Below are 25,112 nucleotides of genomic sequence, written 5' to 3'. Positions count from 1 at the left end.
GCCCGTTTTTTAAGTTACCGATATAAAAATTCACTTAAAATATGTTATTGGTATATCATATTACATGTCCGGTATTATATTTTAGGTAATTTTCTTAATTTTTAAAAAATATATTTTATATAAAAAATTGCATAAAACACGATATTATTATTATTATCTTTTTAGAGTAATAAAGGGTAGGTCGGAGAGATTAATTGTAGCTATCATATCTGAACGTGACTATAGTAGTACTTACTTGCTGGGAGCTGTACAGGAAGGGCCTAGACAGTAAAACCCACATGCGCTCCCTCAAGTCCGACTGAGACATAACTTAACTCAGTCCTACCAGAGTATCAATAAAAATTCAAAGTGACTATTACTAATCAAACATATGTAAAAATTCTCTATTATGAAAATTTGAATATACATCCTAATTCATGTCCCAACTACATACAAAATTTCTTGGACCATTGACCCCTGGTTGTACAAATATAAAAAAAAAAAAATGTCGTTGATGGTCGTTTGAAGCCATTTAGGTATTGCCGTTGGTGGTAGCAGCGGAGAGGTTGCACTATTTGACCGGTAAATTCAACATGTAAAGTTCCATAGTCTTTGTCAGAACTTGTTGAGTGGATGCGTCCAGTCAAAATATTGCACCTTTGGCCTGCAGCTTCCAGCCTTTCACGCCTCCCTCCCTTCCTCCCTCACCTATTACGCTTCCTTTCCATATAATTGCCTCCCTCTATTTAAGCCTCTTTTGCAGGCCAAAAACTTTCCCTATATTATATATATATACTTCACTTCCTTCAATTTCCTCCTACGTGGATCCTTAAAATCAAAAAGCAGGGGCGGAGAGACAGAGACAAGAGACAGAGAGACAGAGAGACAGAGAAATGGGTTTCTCAAAGGAAGAGAGATCAAAAAGGGTTTTGAGGGGTGTGAAGACTGTGTTCTTCTTGATCACCATGCTGATTTCCTTGCTGCTATTCTCGGCGCCGGTGCTTTTGGTTATTGCGGATGCGCTTCTTCCTTCCGCGCTTCTTTCTGCTTCCCTTTCTCCTACTGCTCTTTCTTTACAAACCCTCTCTTCCCATTTCCAAAACTACGATTTCCGGTACTCCCTCATCGACATACCTCTCATATCCATTATAAGATCAGCCATCATAATCTGTAAGTGAAAAAATTTTAGCTTTTTTTTTTTGGGGTACCCTTTTGGCTTCAAAAGCAGAGCAACGCGGTTTTAACTTAAATTAAATCTTCGTTAATTTTTGTTTGTAGGTGTTTATAGCTTTTGCGATGGGCCAAGGCTTTCGCGAGGGCCTTACTTGGGAATTACGACGATGTGTTCTGTGTTATCTTTAATGTTTGTTTGTTTGAAAGCTTCGTATGTGTTTGGTGTTTCCGGCACCTTCCGAGGAGGGTATGTCAGGGCGACGGAGATAGCGTTGTTCTTATGCTCGCTAGTTCTGGCTATTGGGCATATTGTCGTCGCCTATAGAACAAGTTGCAGGGAGAGACGGAAGCTTCTGGTTTACAAAATTGACATTGAAGCTGTAAGATTCTCTTTCTCTCTCTCTCTCTCTCTCGCTGTCTGTCTGTCTGTCTAAGATGATTTGAAAAGATAATCTGCGTAATATGGACATGATTGGATTCCTTAGCTTTAAGAGGGCCGGTAGAAATATCAGAGATATACGGGTGAAATGCGTAGTGACAAGACGATGATATTTTTTGGTTTTTTGTTTATGTTTATGTTTTTATTTTGTTTTTTGTTTTTTGTTTTGGATGATGTGGATGGTGAGTTGGTCTGGGTCCCAGACCAGTAAAGACCGAGGAAATTTCATGAGCCGTATATTTACAATGGTTGAATTTTTGTTCTTCTCGAAGGTCAAAATATTTATGTCATTTCTTTTTCTTTTTGTTGAACCATTCAAATTAAAATTATGTTGACTTATTTGATTTAAACCCTTTTGTTTATGTGCTTGATTCTTGTTTTCTGAATATTTTCTTTATTTTTTTCCCTTCACATAAGCTTCATCATTTTTTCCTGGGGATTCTTTCCTTAGGTACCATCATTTATCGTTGGGATCTAAATAATTTCAAGATAATTTGGAAGAAAGTTTCATTTATAATTACTTAATATTAACATCAATATCTTATTACGTTTCCATAGCACTGTCAATCTATTCCTCAAGAAAAGCATTGTCAATCTATTATTTTTAAAATAAGTACTGATTTAATGATAGATTAGGTGTGATATGACATATAATAGTAGGAGAAAAAATGTCTTAGAAATATATAAAAAATAAATGTGATGTCCGTTCAATTAAAAGGTATGGTGATGACGGATAAATCACGATACTGGGTGTCTTTTTTTTCCCTGCCTATCCCATGCTTTATTGACTTTTTTTCGGGTTTAATTAATGTCCTAAATTCAGAGAATCTCAATGGGCAGCCACCCTTGGGGATGGGCAACTAAATACTATTTGTATTTTGACCATTTCCTACTTGAAATCTACGCCCACGTTTCTTGATTTGGAGTTGTTTCTTGTCCCCATTACAAATTATTTATTTTATAATTTTTGGCCAATTTCATTTGCTCTGTCATCGCATTATGATAATATAATATTAAATAGCATATTAATCATAATTGTTTATCCATCATCATTCATTCCTCTAGAAGCCTGCATACATACATACATACCATACATGATGATAATGACATGTTATGCCATGTGCGCAGATTTCAGCATGCAAGAACGGGTTCCCAAGGTATCAGAAGATTTTACAGGTGGAAAGGATGAAGTAACCAAGCAGCAATGAAGGAGGAGCTTTCATTATATTTTAATTTCTTTTGTTTGTACGGCCAATCGATTTCAGGTAATGTTGCTTTTTGGCTCAATAATCTAAGCCTTTCACCAAAATCTAGTAACCCACTAACGCACGCCTTGTGCCTTTCTTTTTGTACAGATTCAATCGAAGAAGAAATCTGGCCGGAGCCTAGAGATTGAAGAAGTTTAGAAACTAACAGGAAAAGTTTACAAACCTACTATAGAGGTTATGATTGCGGCATCTATATATATATATATAACTTTTAGGTAGTGTTTGTATATAAAAAGGTGAAGGTTTTGAGGCTAGCCGAAGGCTTCCTTTTATGTATTGTGCAACTAGAATATTGGGTCGTTTTCCAACGAGTGAATACAAGTTTGTGGCTGAATGTTTCTGTATCAAGTGTCTCATGTTGTTTAATTGTAATTTTAATTATGGGTATATAAAATTTTGGACATTTTCTTTTTGCAAAACCGTTTTCTATAGTGAGTTTTACATAAGGTTTATATGGTTTGGAATCAAAGCCAGCACTGTGTCGAGTATAAAATCGAATGCAACTCGTTGAGTATGAGATTAAACGGGTTGTGACATTGTAGTTGAGTCACTAAAGGGGTGATCTATAAGTTGAATTAAAATGTATTGGTAATATAAATATGCATAGTATTATGTCATTTAATATTAATAGATGAGTGAGGTCGTCACAATAAAAATAGGTATTATCAAATTAGTATCAATAATACAGTAGGCTGCCGTGAAATGGGGTGACATGTGATCTTCTACTAGATGGGGGATTAGACATTTATTATTATTATTATTATTATTATTTTTTAATGGGTTAAATACCTCAGACTCCCCTGGGGTTTGCCAACTTTATTTTTTTTCTCTTGGTGTTTCATTTTTATCACAGAAGGTCCCTGTGGTTTTGATAATAGACCAAGTTAATCATCTGTTAGTTGATTTAACGAAAATCCATGTGGACCAATCAAATGTTGACACGTGGCACCTATTTAATTTTTTAAAAAAAAAACAATTGGGGGTGGCTCTTGGCCATTTTGGGGTGGCTCAGCCACCCCCATTTGGCCGGATGAGGGTGGCCGAAACCACCCCCAACCACCATTGGGGGTGGTTTCGGCCACCCCCTAGGCTCCATGGGGTGGTCGAGCCACTCTTCGGCCACCCGCTCCGAGCCACCCCATCCAGCCAGATGGGGGTGGCCAAGCCACCCCATGGCCAAAGAGCCACCCCCAATTGTTTTTCTTTTCTTTTTTGTTGTTTTTTTTTTTTTTTGGAAAATACTTTTTTTTTTTTAATTTTTTAAAAAATTAAATAGGTGCCACGTGTCAACATTTGAAACATTTGATTGGTCCACGTGAAATTCCGTTAAGTCAACTAACGGTCAACTGATGGAGGACTAATTTGGTTTATTATCAAAACTACAGGGACCTCCTGTGATAAAAATGAAACTCCAGAGATGAAAAAATAAAGTTGACAAACCCCAAGAAGGGTCTGAGGTATTTAACCATTTTTTAAATAATAACTATTCTCAAAGTAAAAGTAAAAAATAAGTTTGAGACTATCGTCTTTTGAGCATCTACAACAAATGCTTTTAAACTTTAACCCAACATTTTATTTATTTTATATCAAGAACACCTTTTCGTATAATCGGATGATTTGATGCTCAAGTTTTTAGGAATAGTTCATTTATTTTCTTAGCTTCTACTTTTTTTTTAGTTCATTTTTTTAACTATTTACACATAGTAATATATCCTCATTGAGATAGAACTTATGAAATAAACTACTTGTTCATTTTAGGGCCAATAAATTAAGCAGAGTTGTAATTGAGTCCGAGTTGTACTGAATATTGAATGTTCAAGTTCGGTTTATTTAATTTTCGAATGAAACCGAGCTTGCTCACAATTTTTTTTTTAATCATATAACCATACTAATCATTAGTTACTTAGTTTTTTTTTTTTTCTAATCATTAGTTACTTAGTTATTATTAAGATTTTATCATTTTGAGTTAGTTGAACCAATGAACTTGATTTTTAATCAATCTATTATTGAGTTTATATAATTGTTTTATAGTATGTATATTGTTGATACAATTTATTGTAACCAAAGACCTTGCGGAAGGAAAAAAAAAAATTGAATGAATGCAATAAGCAAGATAATGGATCGTACTTGGTGGTGTAGCCTTCCCCTAGGCTTCTCTTCATGCCTTTTTCCAATGGGGTTGGAGATTTTTTTTTTTGAAGTATTGGAATGGAACTCCAACTCAATTATAGTTGCAGTGATCACTGAGCCTCCGTCGGGAATATCGGGAAGGTTATGTAACGTGCCGTGATGATGATCGGGTGTGTTTTGCCTCATAGTTGTTTGTGTCCTGCCCTTGGCCAAGGTAAAGCACATACCAAGCCAAAGGTCATGGACCTTTGAGTTTATATAAAAAATTACGAGTTTATGCGAGCTTAACTTATTTAATAAATGCACTTAAATTTTGGTTCAAACTTAAACATATTGAAATTGAGTTTGAGTTTATACGAGTCGAGTCGAGCTCGAACGTATTAGAAACGGCTTTGTTCTTTTACGTCCTTTATGCAATGCATAATGTCATTAATTGGTGCTAATTGGTTCATGTGGTTAGTTATTTCCTTCGCCCCCAATACTACCCATAGATTATATGAGATTGGTTGAAAATTTGGGATAAAACTAAACAAAAAGGAAATTGTAAAAGAAGCAAATTGAATGGACGAGAAACAAAAAGAAAGCAAGGGTACCAGCTTAAACGACGTAGTTTTCATTCGAGAAGCCTTCTCGTAGGAAAGCCATTCCGGGGGTTCCTTGCGGTCTCATTGCAGTAGCATAGCAGAAAAGAGAGTGAGAGAGAGAGCGAGGAAGCAAAAATGAGGTTCAATTTCGACGTGTACGATCGGGATATAGAGCAAAGGCGCTCCGTCACACCCAAAGACGAAGTCGAATGGGTTCCCCTCCAGAATCACCCCATCTTCACCTCCACGTCTGCCACCGTAGACCACGAGTCCACCACCGCCGCTTCGCCGAGGAACTTGGTGGCCTGGGACGGAGCCTCCCGAATCTACTTCTGGGACATCGACAAGCAGTGCCTCCACCGCATCTCCATTCGACTTGGCGAGCCCCAACCCACCTCTGTCCTCGCTGCTTCGCCCACTAAGGTTCCCCCCCCCCCCCTCTCTCTCTCTCTCTAATGTACAGTTCTTTTTTACCACTGTTTGAGTATTGTGTAAGTGTTAGATGAAAGTTATGTCGAGCATTTCGTTGTTTACGTTATTTGTGTTGAGCTTAATAGAGCTGTATGGTTTAGTTTAAATGATATTTTCTTATACTAGAAAATTTTACTTCACTGGGATTGTAAACTTGATGCTATTTTGCTTCTATACGTTGTTGCCGCAACAACGGAATGGAGGATCCCAAATTTGTGAGTTTTAGGGGTAGAAACAAAGTACATTGCTTAAAGCCTTAAACTGCTTAGGGTTGTGATCTGTTTAAATTTTAACAGTGGAGTTGTTTAGAAATCGTTTGGTCAAGAAGAATTGGTGAATTGAAAACTAATGATGACAATCCTCATTATAGTATATTTAAGCAATGATGGACTTAAATTAATGAGATTTTCTTTGTAGAATTTATTCATTTTTTTTATGGTATTTCGACATAAGGAGCTAGCGCAATTTTATTGAATCATATGAAATACAGTCAAGATTGGTCGTTCTGTGATCGTATGAGTGGACTATCTTCATCACTTGCCTTTCTAATTAAAGGTAAAGTTTTATTAGATAATTGTGGGGCTGAATAGGCTTGGTGGTTTAGAATACTGGGGATACAGCATTTGCAATATGAGCGTCACTAAAACAGGATATGAAGAGGGACGGGTGCAAGAAAGTAAGAGAAAGCAAGGCACCCATGCTTTCTTGAGTTGTTGGGGTGTCATCCCTGACTGCAAGTGGAGATGGAGTTGGTAGGCTAACAATTGCACCAAGGGAAGTCACGTGTTTTGATTTGAAGGGGGTGGAAGGTGTGTGAAGGTGAAATTGGATGATTGAGGTAGCAGGAAGCAATGAAATACCTGTCTTGCTTTGTACCCCCGCCTTTTTTTGGTTTTTGTTTTTGTTTTTTCATTTTTGTTATAAGTATTCCCTTTAAATTTCCGGAAGAAGATGCTGAAAATAACCAAAAGCGACAAAAGAGAGGAGATGGGGCACAACCATGTACCCAAACACGTACAAGGATAGAAGAATAAATATACTAGATAACTCCATCTTGTTGCATTAACTCTTGGGAATAGCCTATCTGAGCTCATGAGACCATGACTTGACACAGAGTGGAGTATTGATATTCAATTGATGCAGCCCAACTTGAGTAGCTGGGAACTTATAATAAAGTCTTAAACAGTTGATTTAAGAACTACTGTTTTGGTTCTCAAGTGGATGGGTTGGAATGATGGTTTAAGCTAAGCACAGAGGGTTTGACAATTCTAGGCGGGCCTTTTTTTTCAATCCATTATTTTTGCCTCACATGCTTGAATGGCTAATTTATTTTTCTTGTTTCGCTTGAAGTGCTCCGTTGATAATATCAGTAATTTAATAGGTATTGCAAGCAGATAAACAGCTCAACTTTGTGGTTCATAAAATCTCCATCAATAGAAATGGATCAGCACTACTACTTGCCGGTTCAGACCATTTATGCGTCATGTACCTTTATGGGCGTAATTCTACTGAAGAGAATACCATAATTTGCAGGTACTAGCAACATGTTTCCATTTGTTTTAGATCTTCCACATCTGGTGTAGGGTGTCTTTGAAAGCAACACTTGGAGAAATGTTGCTGACTGGCAACTGGATTGCGTTTTAACATACTATTTGGGTCACATTTTTGTTTGGAGTGACTCTTGTTGCAACTCCTGCAATTAGCTATCATAGCAAGGCACAATCTGTATGGTCTGACTTTAGCATGCAAGGTTATTTTTCTCAGATATTCTGATGACTTGTGATTCCAGAATGATTCATTATTCCTTTGGTCAGATCAAACAGTTTTTGCAAGAGAATCTTATTCTAGATCCCCTCCCCCACCACAACCCAAAAAAAAAAAAAAAAAAAATTCAAATTTAAAATATTATATGTATTGATATGATAATTTTCTGTTCTCTTGGATATTATCTAACTAGTACTACTGTTATTATAAGTTGTGCCATCTTAAAGATCTGATTGCACCTTTTTGTTGCAAACTTATTACAGGACTGTTACCATTGGATCAGAAATTTACCATGATGGCAGCACTGCCATACGTTTGCTACAAGTTTCATGGCACCCTTATAGTGAGACCCATTTGGGAATTCTTTCTTCTGATTCAGTTTTCAGGTATAAATTTTTAAAGATTTTTTTTGGAGGGTGGGGACGGGGGTTGTTTATCACGTTCTATGTGCAGTTAGTGGCATGAACAACATGTCTGAAACAAGGATTGGTCGTATATTACTTCTGATTATGTCAAGCTTATATTGTAGCTTTCTCACTTTGAACAAAGTACTGTTTTATCAACACCAAAATTTTTAAACAATAGTTATCTCTGGGTTTGATCGAGACTTGTATGGGATAACATTTTTCTCTTTTTCATTTTCTTTTAGACTCTTTGATTTGTCTTCAGATCTTGTGCTACCAGAGCAAGAATATTATCTACAGCCAGTGCAACCAGGTGGATCCAGGAATGCCACATCAATCTGCCCTGTTGATTTTTCTTTTGGGGGTGACCACTTATGGGACAGGTTTAGTGTAAGTTCAGTTGAAATTTGTAATGCTGATTCTGAATATATTCTTCTTAATTAAAAAAAATCCCCCCCCCCCCAAAAAAACAAAAAAGAAAAAGAAAGAAAGAAAAAAGTCCCTGATACTAATAGTTATGTTGGTACTCCCTTTGCCTCAATTTGTCTAATTCTGTGTTAACTGATGTGCTTATTTGAATTAAGTTTGTCAATGTCACTGAGAAGGGTTATGATACTACTCTTTTGAGTTTACTTGCAACTGTTTCTTGACATAGATTGCTATTGATATTCCTATTTAACTTAAAACTGTTCTGTTTGTCTTTGGCTCAGCTGATATTTTCTCGAAAGTTATAATGATAGTCCACGTTTAAATGCTGTTTCCTGTTGTTCTTTTGACTTAATGCAGTTGGATTTGAACCATTTTCTTATATATTTTTCCATTTCAGGTGTTTGTTTTATATGCCGACGGTTCAATTTACATCCTCTGCCCGGTTGTTCCATTTGGGAGGTAATGATACCTTACTTTCCGCTTGTTTTGTCTGCATTTTTTTATTTCTAGTATTTTTCAGATGTTCAAGGCTTACAATTTTCTCTAGAGTCAGTTACAGATAGATACTCCCAACATTTAAAAGGATTAAGATTCTTGAGATTAAGGGGTATATTTTTCCTATTACTATGCGAGACACACAACATGGATTATAAAGCTCTATAAATCATTTTATGATCCACCCAGGAGCTTCCTCTTGCTCAGTTTATGCTCATACTGTATATTGCCTGGAATTATGTGGCAGATTACTTCTTCCCCTTGCATCTTGTCCTCAGTGCTACTTATTCTGCTTTGATGTCCTGATGGTTTGTTGAAAGCTTAAATTCATTCCTTCTAAAAATGATAAACCAATTTTTTTTGTTGTCTCAAAATATATGTAAGTAGAGGTTTATATCTTTTTATTTTTCCTATGCTTCCCTTTTTTCACAAAACAAACAAGATTCTTATTAAAACTCATGCTGCCTCTTATACAAAGTAAAAGCATTTTTGGATGATTATTATATTTTTATGTTTTCGTTGATAATTCTGTCATCTTATTCCACATAATTTATTGTGAGATGGATGAGTACTAGATATGCCTTTTTGCCATGCTGGCTGACTTTTTATTTTAAATCCGAGTATGAATCAAATGCTTTATGTGCTACAGTGCCTACAAGTGGGAATCTATACTAGAGATACACACTGATGCTCATGCATTTGGGCTAAAATCAAGCAATTCAACAGCTGTTAGTAATTCTAGTCTGGCAATTTTTTGGTTGGAAGCAACATTTCCTGAGTTAGCACACCAAGAAGCAGAAGGGGCAGATCTGTCTATGCTAAGAGCTCATCCTTATGCTTTATTTGATGCATCACTCTCCTTGCAGGTACCTCTACTTTCTTGCCTGTGTATTTGGTAATTGCCTTTGTTCCATAGATGCTCCAAATTATGTAAATTACTTATTTCAAACAAGACATGTGATCAATGCAGTGGCGGAGCCAGCGATTTTATATTGGGGGTGCCGCTAAAATTTTTTTGGCGTCTTAAAAAAAATTTTCACCCTAAAAATTTGGTAATTCACACAGTATATGTATCACAAAAAATATCTATAAAAGTTCATAAATATGTGCTCAAATTGATATATTAGAAATGTAACATGTCGACACTATATCAAAAAGACAGAAATACAAAAAAAAAAATGTCTAGAACTGTACTTTATGGTCTTTTAGAAGTACAAAATCATCAAATATCGAATCTAAATTGAAGCTCTTAACAATTTCTCATTCAATATAGAGAACTAAACTATTTGCAAGAAAAACTGTAACATAAAACTACAAAAGCGACTGAGAAGCCAGGGAGGAGGAGACGAGGAGTTACATGTGAATCTGTGATAGAAAGAACAGAGAATGAAGAGACTAGAGAGAGTCTGAGAGAGAGCGTCTTAGAGATTTTTTTTTTTTTTTTTTTGGTGCCGAAGAAGGGTTGCCGTGGGTTAAATGGGGGTGAAGGAGAAGGGTTGCTCTGTCTTGGGTAATGGGTACGTAGGTAAAATTGTAAAAAGAAATTTTTATTTTATTTTATTTTGAGGGTCTTAAAAAAAAAATTAAATTAAATTAAATCCTTGGGGGGCACCCCCAAGGGTCGATGTGAGGGACATCTACCTAATGGATGTCCCAGAAGTGTTGGATTTTGAAAAAAAAAAAAAATTTATTTGTAAATGTTTCCTGGACCACTTCACCTTAATCCCATGTTACATGAATATTTTAAAGTTTGGCGTTTTTTCATGTAAAGATTCTGTCATACACAGAACTTGATATTACCCTATATCACATTGGAAATTTTTGAGAATCTGGGTTGAGTCGACTTCATTTCCTCATTGAGACGTTTTTTACATGGAAAGAACATAACATCTAGACACATTCTCCTGGCACGTACTGAAGTCCATCTAAATATATCCTTACATTCAAGTTAGCATAGTCAAATCATGCACTAATTAGTAATTTACATAATAAATAACATGTTTCATTTAGTTTTGCTTGATAACTTGGCCTTGTTATAGGGGCCTCTGCGGAGAGTATGTCATGGTAGGAATGAAGATTTAGCAGTTCGGGGTGCAGAATGTGAAGGCCGTGCAGTCAGTTTTCTTTATAATTTGGTCAGCAAAGACTCAATTTTGGTGACTGCCTGGAGTGGTGGGCAATTGCAAATAGATGCTCTAGCTGATGAAATCCAGCCAGTGTGGAGTGTTGGTAGTCCACCTCGTCTTCGTGTCAATTCAAATGATCATATTCTGGGTCTTGCTATGATATGTGAATCGATTGAAGGGAAGCTTCCCACTGTGAAGCTTGATGAGCCACTTGATCATACTATTTGGTTGGGCCATTCACCCCCTTTGTTGAGACTGGCTATAGTGGATTTAGCTCTGCCAAGGAAAACGGGTAGTGGTTATGCTATAATGCTGTTTTTGGATCCCCTTATGCCAGAAAGATTATTTGCCCTTCATGATGGTGGGATAGATTCAATAGTGTTGCATTTTCTCCCATTTACAAGTCAGACTACTGGCAAGGATGAGACCATGAGAACACCCTCTGTGCATCCTGTTCTAAGTACATGCCAGGGAGAAAGCTCCATGCAGTCTCCACTTTGTGGTTTTGTGTCTTTATCAGATTCTTTTGGATATTCATGGACTGTGGGAGTCACTGATTCTCGAGAATGTATTGTGCTAGAGATGAAGACTTGGAACCTGTTGCTGTCCATTCATGTTGATATGGAGAAGAAGTCCATTAGCTCGGAAGAACAGAAAGAGAGAGATACACCGGATATTATAAGCAAAGAACTCCTTATTGGACCTAAGGCTGTTCTTCTTCCACAGGCCTCAACAAATCTACGTTCTGTTGCTGCTGATTCTATTGAAGGTCGGCAAACTCTTCATCAGTACTTCAAGCTTTTCCATGAAAATTACGTGGAATATGCACATAAGGTAAGATCCAACCAAATAACTTAAAATAGTCACTTTTTACTTGATGTAGTACATATACAATAGGACCTCTTGAACATTTTTGGCCCCCCTTTTTGTCATCTTAGAACGTGCTTAGGTTTCAAGATCTCACTTTTTCATTTTTTGAACTTTTGTTATGTATTCTGCCTGATCTTGGGCAAAATGGAGTGAAACATGTTTAGGAAATTGTCCATTTGTGAACAAAAAATCTCCAACCAAAGTTTTCTACTCTTTAAACCACCCGACAGCTGTAGTGTCCCAAAGTTGAATGAATTATCAGCTAAAGTTTGACTAGCCAATAAAGAATATAGTTATCAATAGTCAATAAAGCTGTCCATCTTTTTAGCAATATCTACTTCTAGGATGGCCTAAAAGATGGCAGAGATTTTTAACTGTGGTTGATGCATCAGAAAAGGTATTTTTACTGTACTTAAGATACATATGCTTTGCAGCTTGAGGTTTGTGATGTCAGGAGTGTCCACTGTCTTGCATTGCTCATACCTATGAATAATTCCATTTGGAAAGAAGATGAACTGCACAATGTCCGCAGGCTGTCTGAGTTTAAGAATGATATTAAGTCAACATTTCCCCCATTTTCTAGGTTCACTTTGAGATTAAGCATCATGGGCCTCACTTGAAGAGAATAATTGATGACCAGCATGCTCGTTTAGTTGGGTCAGAGCAGAAGCTTCAGAAAGTCGTGGATAAGCAGTTGAGGTTGGAGGAGAGGATTGATCGTGCAACCCAGGTGCACAATATTCTGGAGCAGCGCTTGCAACGGTTGAGAAACTTGCCTGGCGCTCATAAAAGACCACTGTCCAGGGCAGAGCGAGAGTTCAAGTCTGAGCTTGGTAATGAATTTTTGTCTGTTGTAAATGCGTTGATGAAGTTCTTTTGAGAGAAATGGTTGTGACTATATGACCTTTCGTTGCTTGATAGCTCAATTTTATTGCTTATATAATTAAATCGATCATAATCAAAGCTCACAAAAATTTCCTAATAAAAAAAAAAAAAAAAAAAGAGTTACCTTTTATTCTCTTTTCCCTTTCACATTTCAAATTACAATTTGACATTTGGTGACGGTTCATTTACATACTATTTTGTCGCTGTGTAGACCACTTTACAGGAGTTGAATTGGATGCTTTGCACTCTTCCATTGACGCTTTAGCTGCAAGGTTAAGAAGGCACACACAATCTTTGAAGGACAATGTATCAAATCGCCAAAGACAAATATCAGGGAAGAAGAATCTTGCCCATGATGCCCACGTCTCCCAGCTGCAATCCTCGCTTGAGAAGATTTCTCTTGTCAATAGTGAGAATTCGAAAAAGCTTAAGATCGTTGAGTCTGCATTAAAAAGCCGGGAAAGCAGCAGGTTCTGAAACCTACCTTTCTTTTGGTTAAGCAGTTGAATTATAGGAGCCAGTTCTAGGTTCAGGTGCTAGGGTGGTTTGTACTTTATTTTACTGCTGAGAAATGTTAAATCTTTCTCATTGCTGATGTGTTAAGAACATGATTTGACAATGATGATTTATGTAGGAGAATTTTGATTTACTTGAATAGTCAATTAAGAAAATCAACTGGCAAAATTCAATATCTTGATATAACTGTTTGGTTTCCAACAACAGAAACAAATTCCCAACTTTGATTCCAGGTGATCTTGACTATACTTTTCATTTTAAATAATGCTGCTTTATTTTATCTTTGAGTTAAAATCAAGAATGATTTTGACTCTTGAGATAGATTTAGTCTATTAAAAACAGATCTAAATAGTATACACAAAAATATTTGTATTCATCTTTCTGAAGGAAAGTATATAGTTCACGATCAGGCCCAACGTTATTATGTAAAGTGAAGTAAACTTGAGGGGCTCGAGGACAGCGAGGAAAACACCTGCGGCCGAAAATCATTTTCAAGGTATGGGCCCTTATCTTTCGCATTGTCAAATTATTATTATTATTTTTTTCCAATGAACTCTTAAATGAAACAACTTTTAACAAATTTATCTTAAAACGCGCATTTGGCCTACAAAAGCGTGGGGCCAAACACACTCTTGATTCACTATCATACCAAAATATTTATTACATGATTTCACATCTTCCACACGCGTTTTACTCATCAAAGCTTCAATTTCATCATTAGTTCTTTGGCATTTGGGGCCAAACTTGTCAGTTAGAAAGTCTCTCGTTTGAAGGGGGTAATAATTAGTTTACGGACTTGGCGAGAAACAAGTTTCAAATTGAAGAAAATTAGTGTAGATATATGCTAGTAAGCTAATAATTTGATTTTATTAGTGCTGGCGTCAACGGGATTACAGATCTTGTACATATTGACTCTCTTGCTTCTCTGGGTCTTAGTCTTTATACAGCTTAGACACATTTCGACGTTGCACATTGATCGGGTACCGCTTCTGTGTCCGGGTTGTGGGGAAGAAAACCAGCTTATCTTCTTCAGCAGGAACCCAACTGTCAATCATCATAAGGCCAAATTAGTACCAGAATACACTGTTGCAAGGTCATATTATAGAGCAAGGCTTGCGTCCTTTGCACGTGTTAGGATTGTTACATCAATAATTAATGACACCTGATGGTCCTCTAGCTTGTGTCGTGTACGAGTGCATAGGCACATGGCACAAACTAGAGACGTACAAATATTCATGATTTATGTACCCTACCTCAAACGGGTGACGAGGTGGTGGAGGAAGACGGAGAGCTCTACTCTAGCAAGCTCATAACCAGGGCACAACCGCGGCCCTCCTCCAAATGGGGTGAACACATTCCCAGGACTTGTTGCTCCCGAGTTGTCCTATTAAATTTAACGACCAATCATTAATGAAAAAACACAAGAAATCCATGCGTGTTTGTGTGTGTGTATAAAAGAGAGAGAGAGAGAGAGAGTTACCTGCCATCTCCATGGATTAAAAGAGCGAGCGTCTTTGAAGTGGTCGCGGTCCAAATGTACAGCCCGAAATGATGCAAAAACCTTCCATCCTTTAGGAATTGTGTAACCTACTTGCATAAAGATATATGAAGCTAAGTTTGAATTCATGACTTTTATTCTGATGCCATGTTAAATCACCAGTTGTATTAAAAGCTTTAATTGAAAACAAATAATAAATTAATTACCCAAGACCGTGATAGGAAATTCCTTACCCTTTATATTGATGTCGGTCATCGATCGCCTGAATATCCCACCGATTATGTTTGCCACTCGCAGAGTTTCATTAACAACCTAGAAACAATAAGCGAAATTTACATTAAGATGAAGCTCTTGCTGTCTGTACTGATTTATGGGATTCGCTTAACAATGTGCTTACACATTGAGAGAATGGCATGGACTTATAATCAGTCCATTCAAGAGGCTCCATCTCACTCTTCTTTGCCCTAATTTGGTCGTGTTCTTCCTGTCAAAATAGATCACAAGCATCAACCATTAGACCAACATAAAGAATAGTTGGATAATGGTGTACAAGGATAGCAAAAACCATTTGATTTTTTTTTTTTCCTAAGATGCACAAGTGAAGGGAAATCCCAAATGATCAAACATTTTGATTAATTCTTATATTTTTTTAATTTTCTTGAATATTTCTTTTTAATCCAAACGAGCCCCTAGTTTTTTCTAGATGTCTCAAAATATCTTCTTGGGGAACAATGAAAGAATTTATAAAATAAAAAATAAAAAGAGAATTTATTGAGCTTCGAGGGGAAAGCTAATTCTGATTCACCTAACGAATTCAAGCCCAGTAAATACTTGTATTAAAAGCAAAACATGGACCATGTGGTGTTCCCAACGACTAACGGACCATTGACCGTTCCTTCACCTTACTTAGTCAAAAGGAAAATCCAATCCAACGGTGACGGTTCAACCATCACGTGTTTTACTCAAGTCACCAAACCAATCCTAGGTTTACAGTATGGGTGACGACTACACGACATCATCTTTCACTTTCCACCGTCGATTCTTTTGTGGTCCTCGAAATCAGCATGTACGATCTCCGATGTCACTACTAATGTCACTACTAGGAACAATGCTAAACTCTGCCACACAAGTCAGACCAGAATGCACGTGAGGGGGAAGGGTGTTTTGGGTAAAAGAAAGACCATCTGGTCAAAAACCAAGTGTGATCAGATTCTGACACGTCAGAGGTTCTTTGACAAAGCGCATCTTGTGGCGTGCAATTTGGAAAGCCATCATTTTGTCCGCTGGTTCAAGCCGCATGTCCCTTCTACTACTTCTTTGACTTCCTCATCTGTACTTTGCCTTCTACTTTTGACCGCCAAACATACACACTTCACTAGACAAAAAAATAAAAAATAAAAAGTATTTCCTTCACTTTCCTCGTTATTTTTTTTTAATTAATTCTTAATATATATATATATATATATATATGTAGACAGCTTGAGGGTCGATTGCAAAACAACATTCAACGGAATTTTTCACCTGCTAAAATTAGTTATCAGATAACTTAAAAGCTTTCACCGCTTTTACCCATGATGACAGGTTAAGAAGTTTATCCTCAAATGTATAAAAATATGAAGTTAAAAAATCCTATATATACAAATATACTGTATAAAAATGAAGCCTTTTGCATTAATTATCAAGAAATAGGAAAAACAGAGTATTGCGAGAAAAATTCTCTTTTGTAAAACTTTATTCAATCAATTGATTTTGTACATTTACAGTATATATAGTATATATAGTATATACTAACTGCTAACTACATAACAATAGGTTGTTATTTACAAACCAAGCTTAATAGAAAGAATAACAGTTTTAGTCTTCAGCAGCTTCATCGCGTCATCGCGCTTCAATGTTTTCAGCCTACTGCGAATGCGATCGATCGCATTGCATGAAGGTAATCGATCGCACTACCCGAGAGTTTTTGTTTCTTCTCTGATAGTGCGATTGATCGTACTTATTAACAGTGCGAAATTGCGTTCAATCACAGTTACAGAAACTCAAAATACTTTGAGTTCCTGATATTAATTATTCAAGTACCAGTTTGATTTTTCTTTTGTCGGTTGAATGGATGAGAATCTGGATAATGAAATTGAGGTTCTTAGTGACTCAGGGCAATCTACTAGGCCCATGACGATGCACACCATTAATTATTGGTCAGACCAATTTTTTAGACGTGACCTAAATTTAAGATACCGACATTCTATATGCATTTTTACTGTAAACTTTTTTTCTTATATATTATTGACATCATTATTTATAATTAATAAAATAACAAAATAAAAAACAGAGAAACGTGGGAGGAACTTACCTTGATCTGAGCTAGAGCAAGAGGAGTCTCGGTGAGGAACTTAACGGCAAGAGTCATAATGGTGGAGGTAGTCTCATAGCCGGCGACAAGCAGAGCCAGTAAGAAGTCAACAATCTGCTCATCGGAGAAACCGTCGTCTCCGGCCAAGAGGGCTCCTAACATGTCCTTCTTTCTCTCTCCTGCTTCACTCTCTTTCCTTCTTTGCCTCACTATCAGGGTCAATGCCTCTGCCACCTTAGTTCTTGCCTTCAAAAAGAGAAACAATAGATATATATAATAACATGATTAAGACAAGTAATATTAACTACGTTTATTTGGTAGGAATGATAATAATAACAACATGTTTAAAGAGAAGCATTTTTGTACTTTGATAGCTCGGCGGTAGGTGGCGGAGAAGATAGGCAAAGCGACGGTGAAGAAGCCTTCAATCACTAGCACGTACTCCTTCCTTAGACTCTCCGTCCATTCACATGGATCAAAGCTCATCAGCTGCTTTACTGTTAATTCAAATGTTATCTGCGTTGCCCAAACAACAAAAAAACACATTAAAAAAATTATTATATATGTTATTTTATGTAAATTAAAAAAAAAAAAAAAAAAACAAACAAACAAATACAGGTGTGAGTGAGAGAGGCAGAGATAAAAAAAAAACATAATACAGGTGTGCATATATATATATATATATATATATATATATATATATTATGACTTTCAGCCCAAAACTTTTACACCCCCAACGTGCAGGGGCGTATCAGTATGTCACCCACGCCCCCACTTCTTTAACGCGACCGAGTTGACTCATCAGAGTCACTGTGTTACACAAAGGGAGAAACGACACAGTTTGGATCCTCTCCAAAATACCCCGTTTAGAGGACATGTCATGGTTGTATATACTATATAATTATATCTCAATCTCCCCAGCACTGTAGCCGATGTGGGACAAGGTCTCTCTCTCTCTCTCTCTTTGTTTTTTGTAGAAAAATGGGAGAAGAGGACAAATGGCAGCATCGGAGGTGAATAGGAGAGAATGAGCAATGACATTAAAAATTGATTTGTTTGGAATTGGATCGTACCTTCTTGGCCTCCTCCATGAGTAAGACCCGGCCGGTCCAGGAGTCCAAATTGAGCCGGATCAAGCGGTCTATATCAACCAAAAGATGGTCCTTAATGATGGAGGAGTTGGCGAAGCTCATGGTGAGGGAATGCATTCGCTTATGAAGATTTCCCTTCATCAGCAGCAGAGAGTGCCTCCCCAGCAGGTTCGATAACGACGCCGGGTAGCTACACTCGAACAGCTTCCCTTCATTCTGCAAAATGAACCGGTTCGTCTCCGGGTCGGCAGAGAACACCGTCGGTTCGCCGAAAACATGGGTCGTGAATATGGGTCCGAACCGGTTCACCCTCTCGTCGATGAAGGGTTCAGGATTCTCAGACTTGTATGCGGAAATGAGTTGCAGAGTCTCTCCGATGAAAGGCAGCCCGAGGTTGCCAGGTGGCAGCCTCAGCCTCCGGCGCCGAGAGGCCCGGATCAGAAAAAAGAAAACGACGGTACAGACAACAAGAGGAAAACAGAGATACCCGAAAACCGCCATGAAAATTTACAGTAAAGGAGATGGCTATTTATCTGTATATGTGCATATATAGCAAGCGTTTGAGAGAAAAGGGCAGCACACGGGTGGGTATCTACCATCTGCCATGAATCTAAAATAGCAGGAAGGTTATTTTCGTGTCTGACATGTTTCTTTTCAGCCAAAAACTTTCTTTCTCTGTCTGTCTCTCTGAGGATAAGAGACTTTTGGGGAAAGAAATCAGGAAGAGGTTTTTTGTGTGTGTGGTAAAGTTTCCTTGGATGGGATATTTGTGTTCCTTCCTGTTTTATAGTTTCTACCGTAAACCCTTCTTTTACTAAATATCTCTCTCTTTCTCCTATTTTTCTTCTTTCAAAACAGAAAACAATTAAAATATAACCAACATTACATACAGCTTAAAAATATCATTAATTGTAACTTCTTTTTTGTTTTTTTTTTACCTCATCTTAAAATACTTTTTCAGGTCAAAATAAAAAAATAAATAAAAAAATTCCCTCAAAATAGATTAACAATTATAATTATGTGACGACATTTTAGATTGCAGTTGATACCTAAAATTGCTTAGAGCATCTCCCGTAGTTATTATGTAGTTTTTCCTTCTAGTATAAATAGTAAATTGACTTATTAGCCTATTTACTATTTACACTATAAACTTTGTTTATTATTATCTTTTTTTTCTTTTTTTTTTTCTTTTACTCTCTCTTCTTCTTTCTTTCACACTATCTTCCACACAAAATAATATTTAAAAAAAATAAAGAATGGAATAGGTAATCTGTTTGAGTGTGAATGTAAAAATGAGTATAAATTTTCAGTAGCTATTTTATCTACTTCTGCTAGAGATATTCTTATATGCTTCTTCATGCCACATATATAATCAATATTTCTCCTTTTATTTCTTATTTTTATCAGAAAAAGTCAATTTTATTATTATTTTTTTCTCTTTCTACTTAAAAAAAATTCAAAACTTTTTTCGGTCTATCTGTTCATTTTTCTTTGCCTTAAGAGTAGATTTGCCTAATGGTTTGAGAGGCATTAAAGTAGTAGTCAACGTGTAAGGAAGTTTGTGGCAAAAACACATGTGACTTGCCAAACATGCTAGCCAATGTAGAGCACCACCACACTGCACATCCACCACCATAAATCCTCCATTGAATGATCATAAAGAGCCTACTTTATTAATTCACAATTCCAATGCCAAATGTGAATTAGATTTTATTTTCTTTCCATGTTGTCCGTATTTTTACAGCCCATTTTATGAAAAAAAAAAAAAAAAAAAAAACTTTATCCCAACTCATTGATTATGATTTTATGTTATTTGCGATAGAAATTCTTCCTTTAAAATTGTCAATAGTAAATATAAAAAAGTTAATATGAAATTTATTTCGTCGAACATGTGGATTGAAACTCTCTTATATTTTATTTCGAATTGCTAGCAATTCAAATAATAAATTGCTGAAATTCGAACAGGTTATTTGGTTTCAGCAAATTGATCAATTGGCTGATAAAATCTGCAAGATATTGAAGGGAGTGGGCGTTTGTTGGACGATAATGGAAATAGAGGGTAGAAGAAGTTGGGCAAGAAGTAGGAGCCACGAGCCGTGATACAGAGCACGCCGTAAAAGAAATTTTTTTTTTCAATATTTTAGTACCAAAAAAAAAAAAAATTAAATAAAAAATTTGCACCGATGTGCTCTTTTCATTCACCCTCCTCCATTGGGTGGCCTCGTTTATCTTTTGATTCTACATAGCCTAGAAATTGCGCAGAATTCTTTAAAAGGAGAAGAAAAAGGGGAAAATATGTAGCAAATACGTACCATCACTTTTTGCTTTCTGCTTTTAGGTTTTGCCACTTTAAGTTACTTCCAATGACACCTATGCAATGTCGCCCTTACATATCAGATCAGACAGAAGGGCATTTCTGTCATTTCAGAAATACTTGTTTTTCCGGCAAACTTTCCTTTCAACTTAAAATAAAATTAGTAAGATAAAGTTAAAGAAATATAACTCGTTTAATTAAAATAATCAAATTTATATATATAATCTTATATATATATTTTAACACAATTGAAACCGACACGCGATATTTAAGATTCTCAATTTTTGACATGACTTACAAACTCAATACAAAATTTACGAATTAAGGTAGAGGGGTTTAACCCGTTTAATTAAATTAATCAAAATATATCTTATATTAATGTCTTGACACAACTCAAATCTAACACACGAACATGAACTGCCTCCCCTATATAAGTATCAATTGTTCAATTGGTAAATATTATGTGGCTGTACAAATATTTTTTATATTGAATCTCATCAATACACAATACTAAAGAATGGTCAGTTTAACAAAGGAGAAGAAGGGTATATATATATATATATATATATATATATATATAAGCTGATTAATCAAGCTGCCCTTTGGATACGGCTTTAGATTTTTTGGGCCGGTTGTTCGGATCTAAAGTTGGTAGGCGGATCGAGTCTGATACGCAAGGAACAACTATAATAACCATTCCGTCACATTCATTTGCGGTGTCCTATATTAATTATTTGGGACAGTTTTGAGTTTAATTGCTTTAAATAATACCACATATTACAAACAAATACACCTGTTTTGACACTTTAATCTCCTTACACCTTCTAATATTTTCACCTTTTTCTTTTTCTAATTTAGTAAAATCACAACTCGTCCTTTAAATTCGAACGTTGTTGAAAACGCAGCCCTTTTTTAGGTTTTGAATATCCGGGTTGTTTTGTGCATATTTTTATTTTTATATATACTTCCAAATAGCACTATTTTTTGCGATTATTGACTTACAAAATTATTGGGTCAAACGCACTCTTAGGCATCAATATGTCCACCTGATTAGGAATGTTGGTTCCTCCCTCTATAAGAGAAAAGAGGAAAAGCCTTCCTTTTGATGATGATTATTAACTCAAGTTTTGATGAATTAGCATAGAAAACCAAGTTTATCTTATAATCGATCGATCCCAGGCAAGTTGGGTGAGATGGGATCCCACAAATGAAGCTTCTAAAATGATGATATAAAAGCAAGGTAAACAACCGGGCACGTGTTGATGAATAATGACGGGTATGTTGCAATTATAGGGGTGGATTTTAATATGAGGTTATGATGGCATGTTCATCCACATGGTCCCCATGAGGATCATTGAGCTTTCTACCCACTAGACAACCCCACTGAATTATGATCCCTAGGAAGCACCCATACCATCCTTTTGGATATTTGCTATAAGAAGCTTTATATGAGAAAGAATCCCATCATGTGTTGCTGCCTTCTTCTCCACCTTTTTCAATTCACTTAGCCTGTGGAGAGAGAGAGAAAGAGACCATCTAAACATTCTTAAATCCTCCATTAATTGTTGATGTTAGATAGAAGTTCTCACAATTTTGTTATCCAGATTTCTGGCAATTTAAACATTAAATATAAGACAGGTAATATAAGACTCACTTAGTCATTTTATTGGAGACATTCATCAGCAGATTCAGCTCTTATAAAGTTGGACCACTTTGAAAGCCTCCCTCAGTGCTAACTCTAGAGCACTTCAGTTTGTCAAGTGGGACAATTTTCATAAGATCTTTGGAAGCATTTCAATCTTTTCCCTTTTGTTTCTACTTTTAGGATCAATAATGAGAAAGACTGACCCAATGTAACTTTTGTTTCCTTTCTTTATTTGAATAAAAAATATATATAATGATAACATAGGGTCCATTTGTCCAAGCGTATTTTGGATTGCCCACCTATTTGTTTGGACAGATAAACCTTATAAAGACTCTCATATTTATTATCCAAATTACTAACGATTCAAAAAAAAAAAAAAATTGCTCAAAATCTGAATGTAAACCCTCTCTTTAAAACTTATTTTGTGGTTTTTAATGAAAGAACCTCTTGTCTCCATCCATTTAAGACAGGGATTCTGATGGTGGTATATATACAGGTAGGTTAGTTGTTTTGACACAAATTAGAAGCTTTAAGCATTTGGAATACTATGTTTTGTAGTATGCATGCCTGCCGGATTATGGGAGTCTGACCCCATTGCCGAGGTTACTGCATGAACATTCCACTGATCCTACGACTGTTTGACACTTTTACTATTCTGTGTAAACTAGCTAGCTTTTTCATAAGCCTAATTATAATTATTATTGATAGACAAGAAAGCGATTCTAGTTATTTGTTAGGGTTCAATATACATAATTACCTTTTGAATCTTGAGTATGCTTCTTGAAATTTGTGCAGAATGTCTTCCTAACTTCATATTATTTTGGATCTCTATCTCTAATGATTTTTTATAAGATTCATTTGCCTCAATAAATAGACTGGTTGTTCAAGACTCATCTCAAACAAATGAATTTTATAGGAACTCTCTTATATCTGATATTCGAATTGCTAATAACCTGAACAATAAAATTATTGAAAATTTCTATTAATTTTTCAAACCTACTATAATTCTTCAATCAAGTATCCCAACCCAAGTTTTATTTTTGTGTATTCTAATTTTCCTAACAATTTATTATAATAAAAAAAAGTAATGTTAGATATAATATTTTTATTTTAGAATTGTCCAATAATATTGAGGTGGCATTCCAAATTAATTATTATATGTATATTTTTTATTTATTGAAGATTAATCCAATTGTTAGTTGAAAGTATCATATCAGCCTTGTTGGATAGAATTATGGCATTTCTCTTCTTTTTTTTTTTTTTTTGAAGTATAAATAATTTCCAAAAAATAATCTCCAAAACTTTACTTTATTTAGATGATTATGTAATAAAAGATAAATCCTTATTAATTTCCCTCGCGTGCTTCTTGCCTGTTAATGCATTATGCGTGTTTATGCAAAGTACGGCTCTCTTTTTTTATTTTCTTTACTTGTTCTTCTTCTTTCTCAATTACTTAGCTCTCCTATTTTCCCACCCTCAGAAATTAAAAAAAAAAAAAGAAATAAAAAGAAGAAGAGATTGGCCAATCTCTCTTGGCTCTTTACAATTATTTTAATGCCCGGGCCTACATTTTAGATAGAAAATTGTAGAGGATCTAAATCTTGTTGGCCTTATCATAATAAACAACCCTGTAACACCTTTTTTCACGTGTAAGGTGACGGGATTCGGCTAATGACAAGTCATTGTGTATTCGGTCACCACTTCCTTTTCTTAGGGCCCATATCAATTATATATATATATATATATATATATATGCACTTTGGCACGATTGATTTCAGTGTAATAACCAAAATGTGCACTCATCATAGAGAGAGAGGCTGAACCATATCATCAACAACTAGCTAGATATTTGCTAGTCCATCAAAGCAATTGTCCCACCAATTTTTCGAATCCAAGCTGGTACGGGTCCGTGCTCTTGGACGGACCATGACTTCCTATCCGATCTTGATGTGCTGGGCACAAAAGATAAAACAGACTCATCGAAAGAAAAAAAAAAAATCCCGTTTAATTCAGCACATGCATTCAATCAATTGAAAGCTATGGTTCATGAAATCATGCAAAAGAGCTTGCTATTGTGAGGTCAATTGCTTCTTTAGCAATGAAAGCAGCCTCCCTTTGCTCTTCACGTGGATCAGTTTGATTTTGCGATTTTTATAAACACAGTTAATTGTTTGTTAAAATCACTTACGTTTATAACTTGCAAAATTGCAGCCTAATTGAACTCTTAGTGTATATATATATAGAATAATACATGCTTGCCGACACTATTTTTTTTCAAGGGAGAGAGGCAATATATTCTCAGCAGCAGGTATAGGAGATCGATGACGAGTTCAAAAAGAGAAATATTTCAGGTTTCTGTCACCACTGGGGCCAATTGATGAATCAAATGGCCGGATTTTATGGTGCTCAAATATATCACTGAACAATTTGGTTAATTTGTCAAGAATGGACCACGCAATCTCATCAAATCTTAGACCCATTTATTCCACCCCCCCTCCTGCAAACGGGACCAAAGAATTCACTCCCAATTAATTTCAACCTCATCAAATACGATAAAGATAGCCAGTGATCTCATCTCCAGTACCCCTTTCTCTTCTCTCCTTTTTTTTATTTTTTATTTTTATTTCAATTTTTACTATAATACTCTTACAAATTAAGATAATAATTCTTCATAAAAAATA

At 35.9% G+C, this 25,112-nt stretch overlaps 3 protein-coding genes across 3 annotated transcripts; 2 read left to right on the top strand and 1 right to left on the bottom strand.

Annotated features, from left to right (window-relative positions):
- The first annotated feature begins 541 nt into the window (after positions 1-541).
- Positions 542-3,199, top strand: LOC132187429 (uncharacterized). Its single transcript, XM_059601738.1, has 4 exons — positions 542-1,149; positions 1,258-1,532; positions 2,720-2,856; positions 2,947-3,199. The coding sequence occupies exons 1-3, from the start codon at positions 873-875 to the stop codon at positions 2,783-2,785; spliced, it is 618 nt and encodes a 205-aa protein (XP_059457721.1). The 5' UTR covers positions 542-872; the 3' UTR covers positions 2,786-2,856; positions 2,947-3,199.
- Positions 3,200-5,573: 2,374 nt separating this feature from the next.
- Positions 5,574-13,666, top strand: LOC132187200 (nuclear pore complex protein NUP88). Its single transcript, XM_059601426.1, has 9 exons — positions 5,574-5,996; positions 7,426-7,577; positions 8,072-8,194; positions 8,458-8,602; positions 9,039-9,100; positions 9,786-10,002; positions 11,176-12,096; positions 12,716-12,965; positions 13,229-13,666. The coding sequence occupies exons 1-9, from the start codon at positions 5,709-5,711 to the stop codon at positions 13,492-13,494; spliced, it is 2,424 nt and encodes an 807-aa protein (XP_059457409.1). The 5' UTR covers positions 5,574-5,708; the 3' UTR covers positions 13,495-13,666.
- Positions 13,667-14,375: 709 nt separating this feature from the next.
- On the bottom strand, positions 14,376-19,226 carry LOC132188504 (3beta,22alpha-dihydroxysteroid 3-dehydrogenase). Its single transcript, XM_059602980.1, has 8 exons — positions 18,455-19,226; positions 17,748-17,897; positions 17,382-17,627; positions 15,429-15,515; positions 15,265-15,343; positions 15,014-15,120; positions 14,787-14,917; positions 14,376-14,577 (listed from the first exon to the last, which is right to left on the bottom strand). Exons 1-8 carry the CDS (start codon positions 18,971-18,973, stop codon positions 14,466-14,468), a joined length of 1,431 nt encoding a protein of 476 aa, XP_059458963.1. The 5' UTR covers positions 18,974-19,226; the 3' UTR covers positions 14,376-14,465.
- Between the last annotated feature and the right edge of the window lie 5,886 nt (positions 19,227-25,112).

Source organism: Corylus avellana, chromosome ca7 (genome assembly GCF_901000735.1).
Source record: "Corylus avellana chromosome ca7, CavTom2PMs-1.0".
Taxonomy (NCBI): Eukaryota; Viridiplantae; Streptophyta; class Magnoliopsida; order Fagales; family Betulaceae; genus Corylus; species Corylus avellana.
Note: the sequence above shows the minus strand (reverse complement) of the source record. Positions and strands in the feature narration are given on the sequence as shown.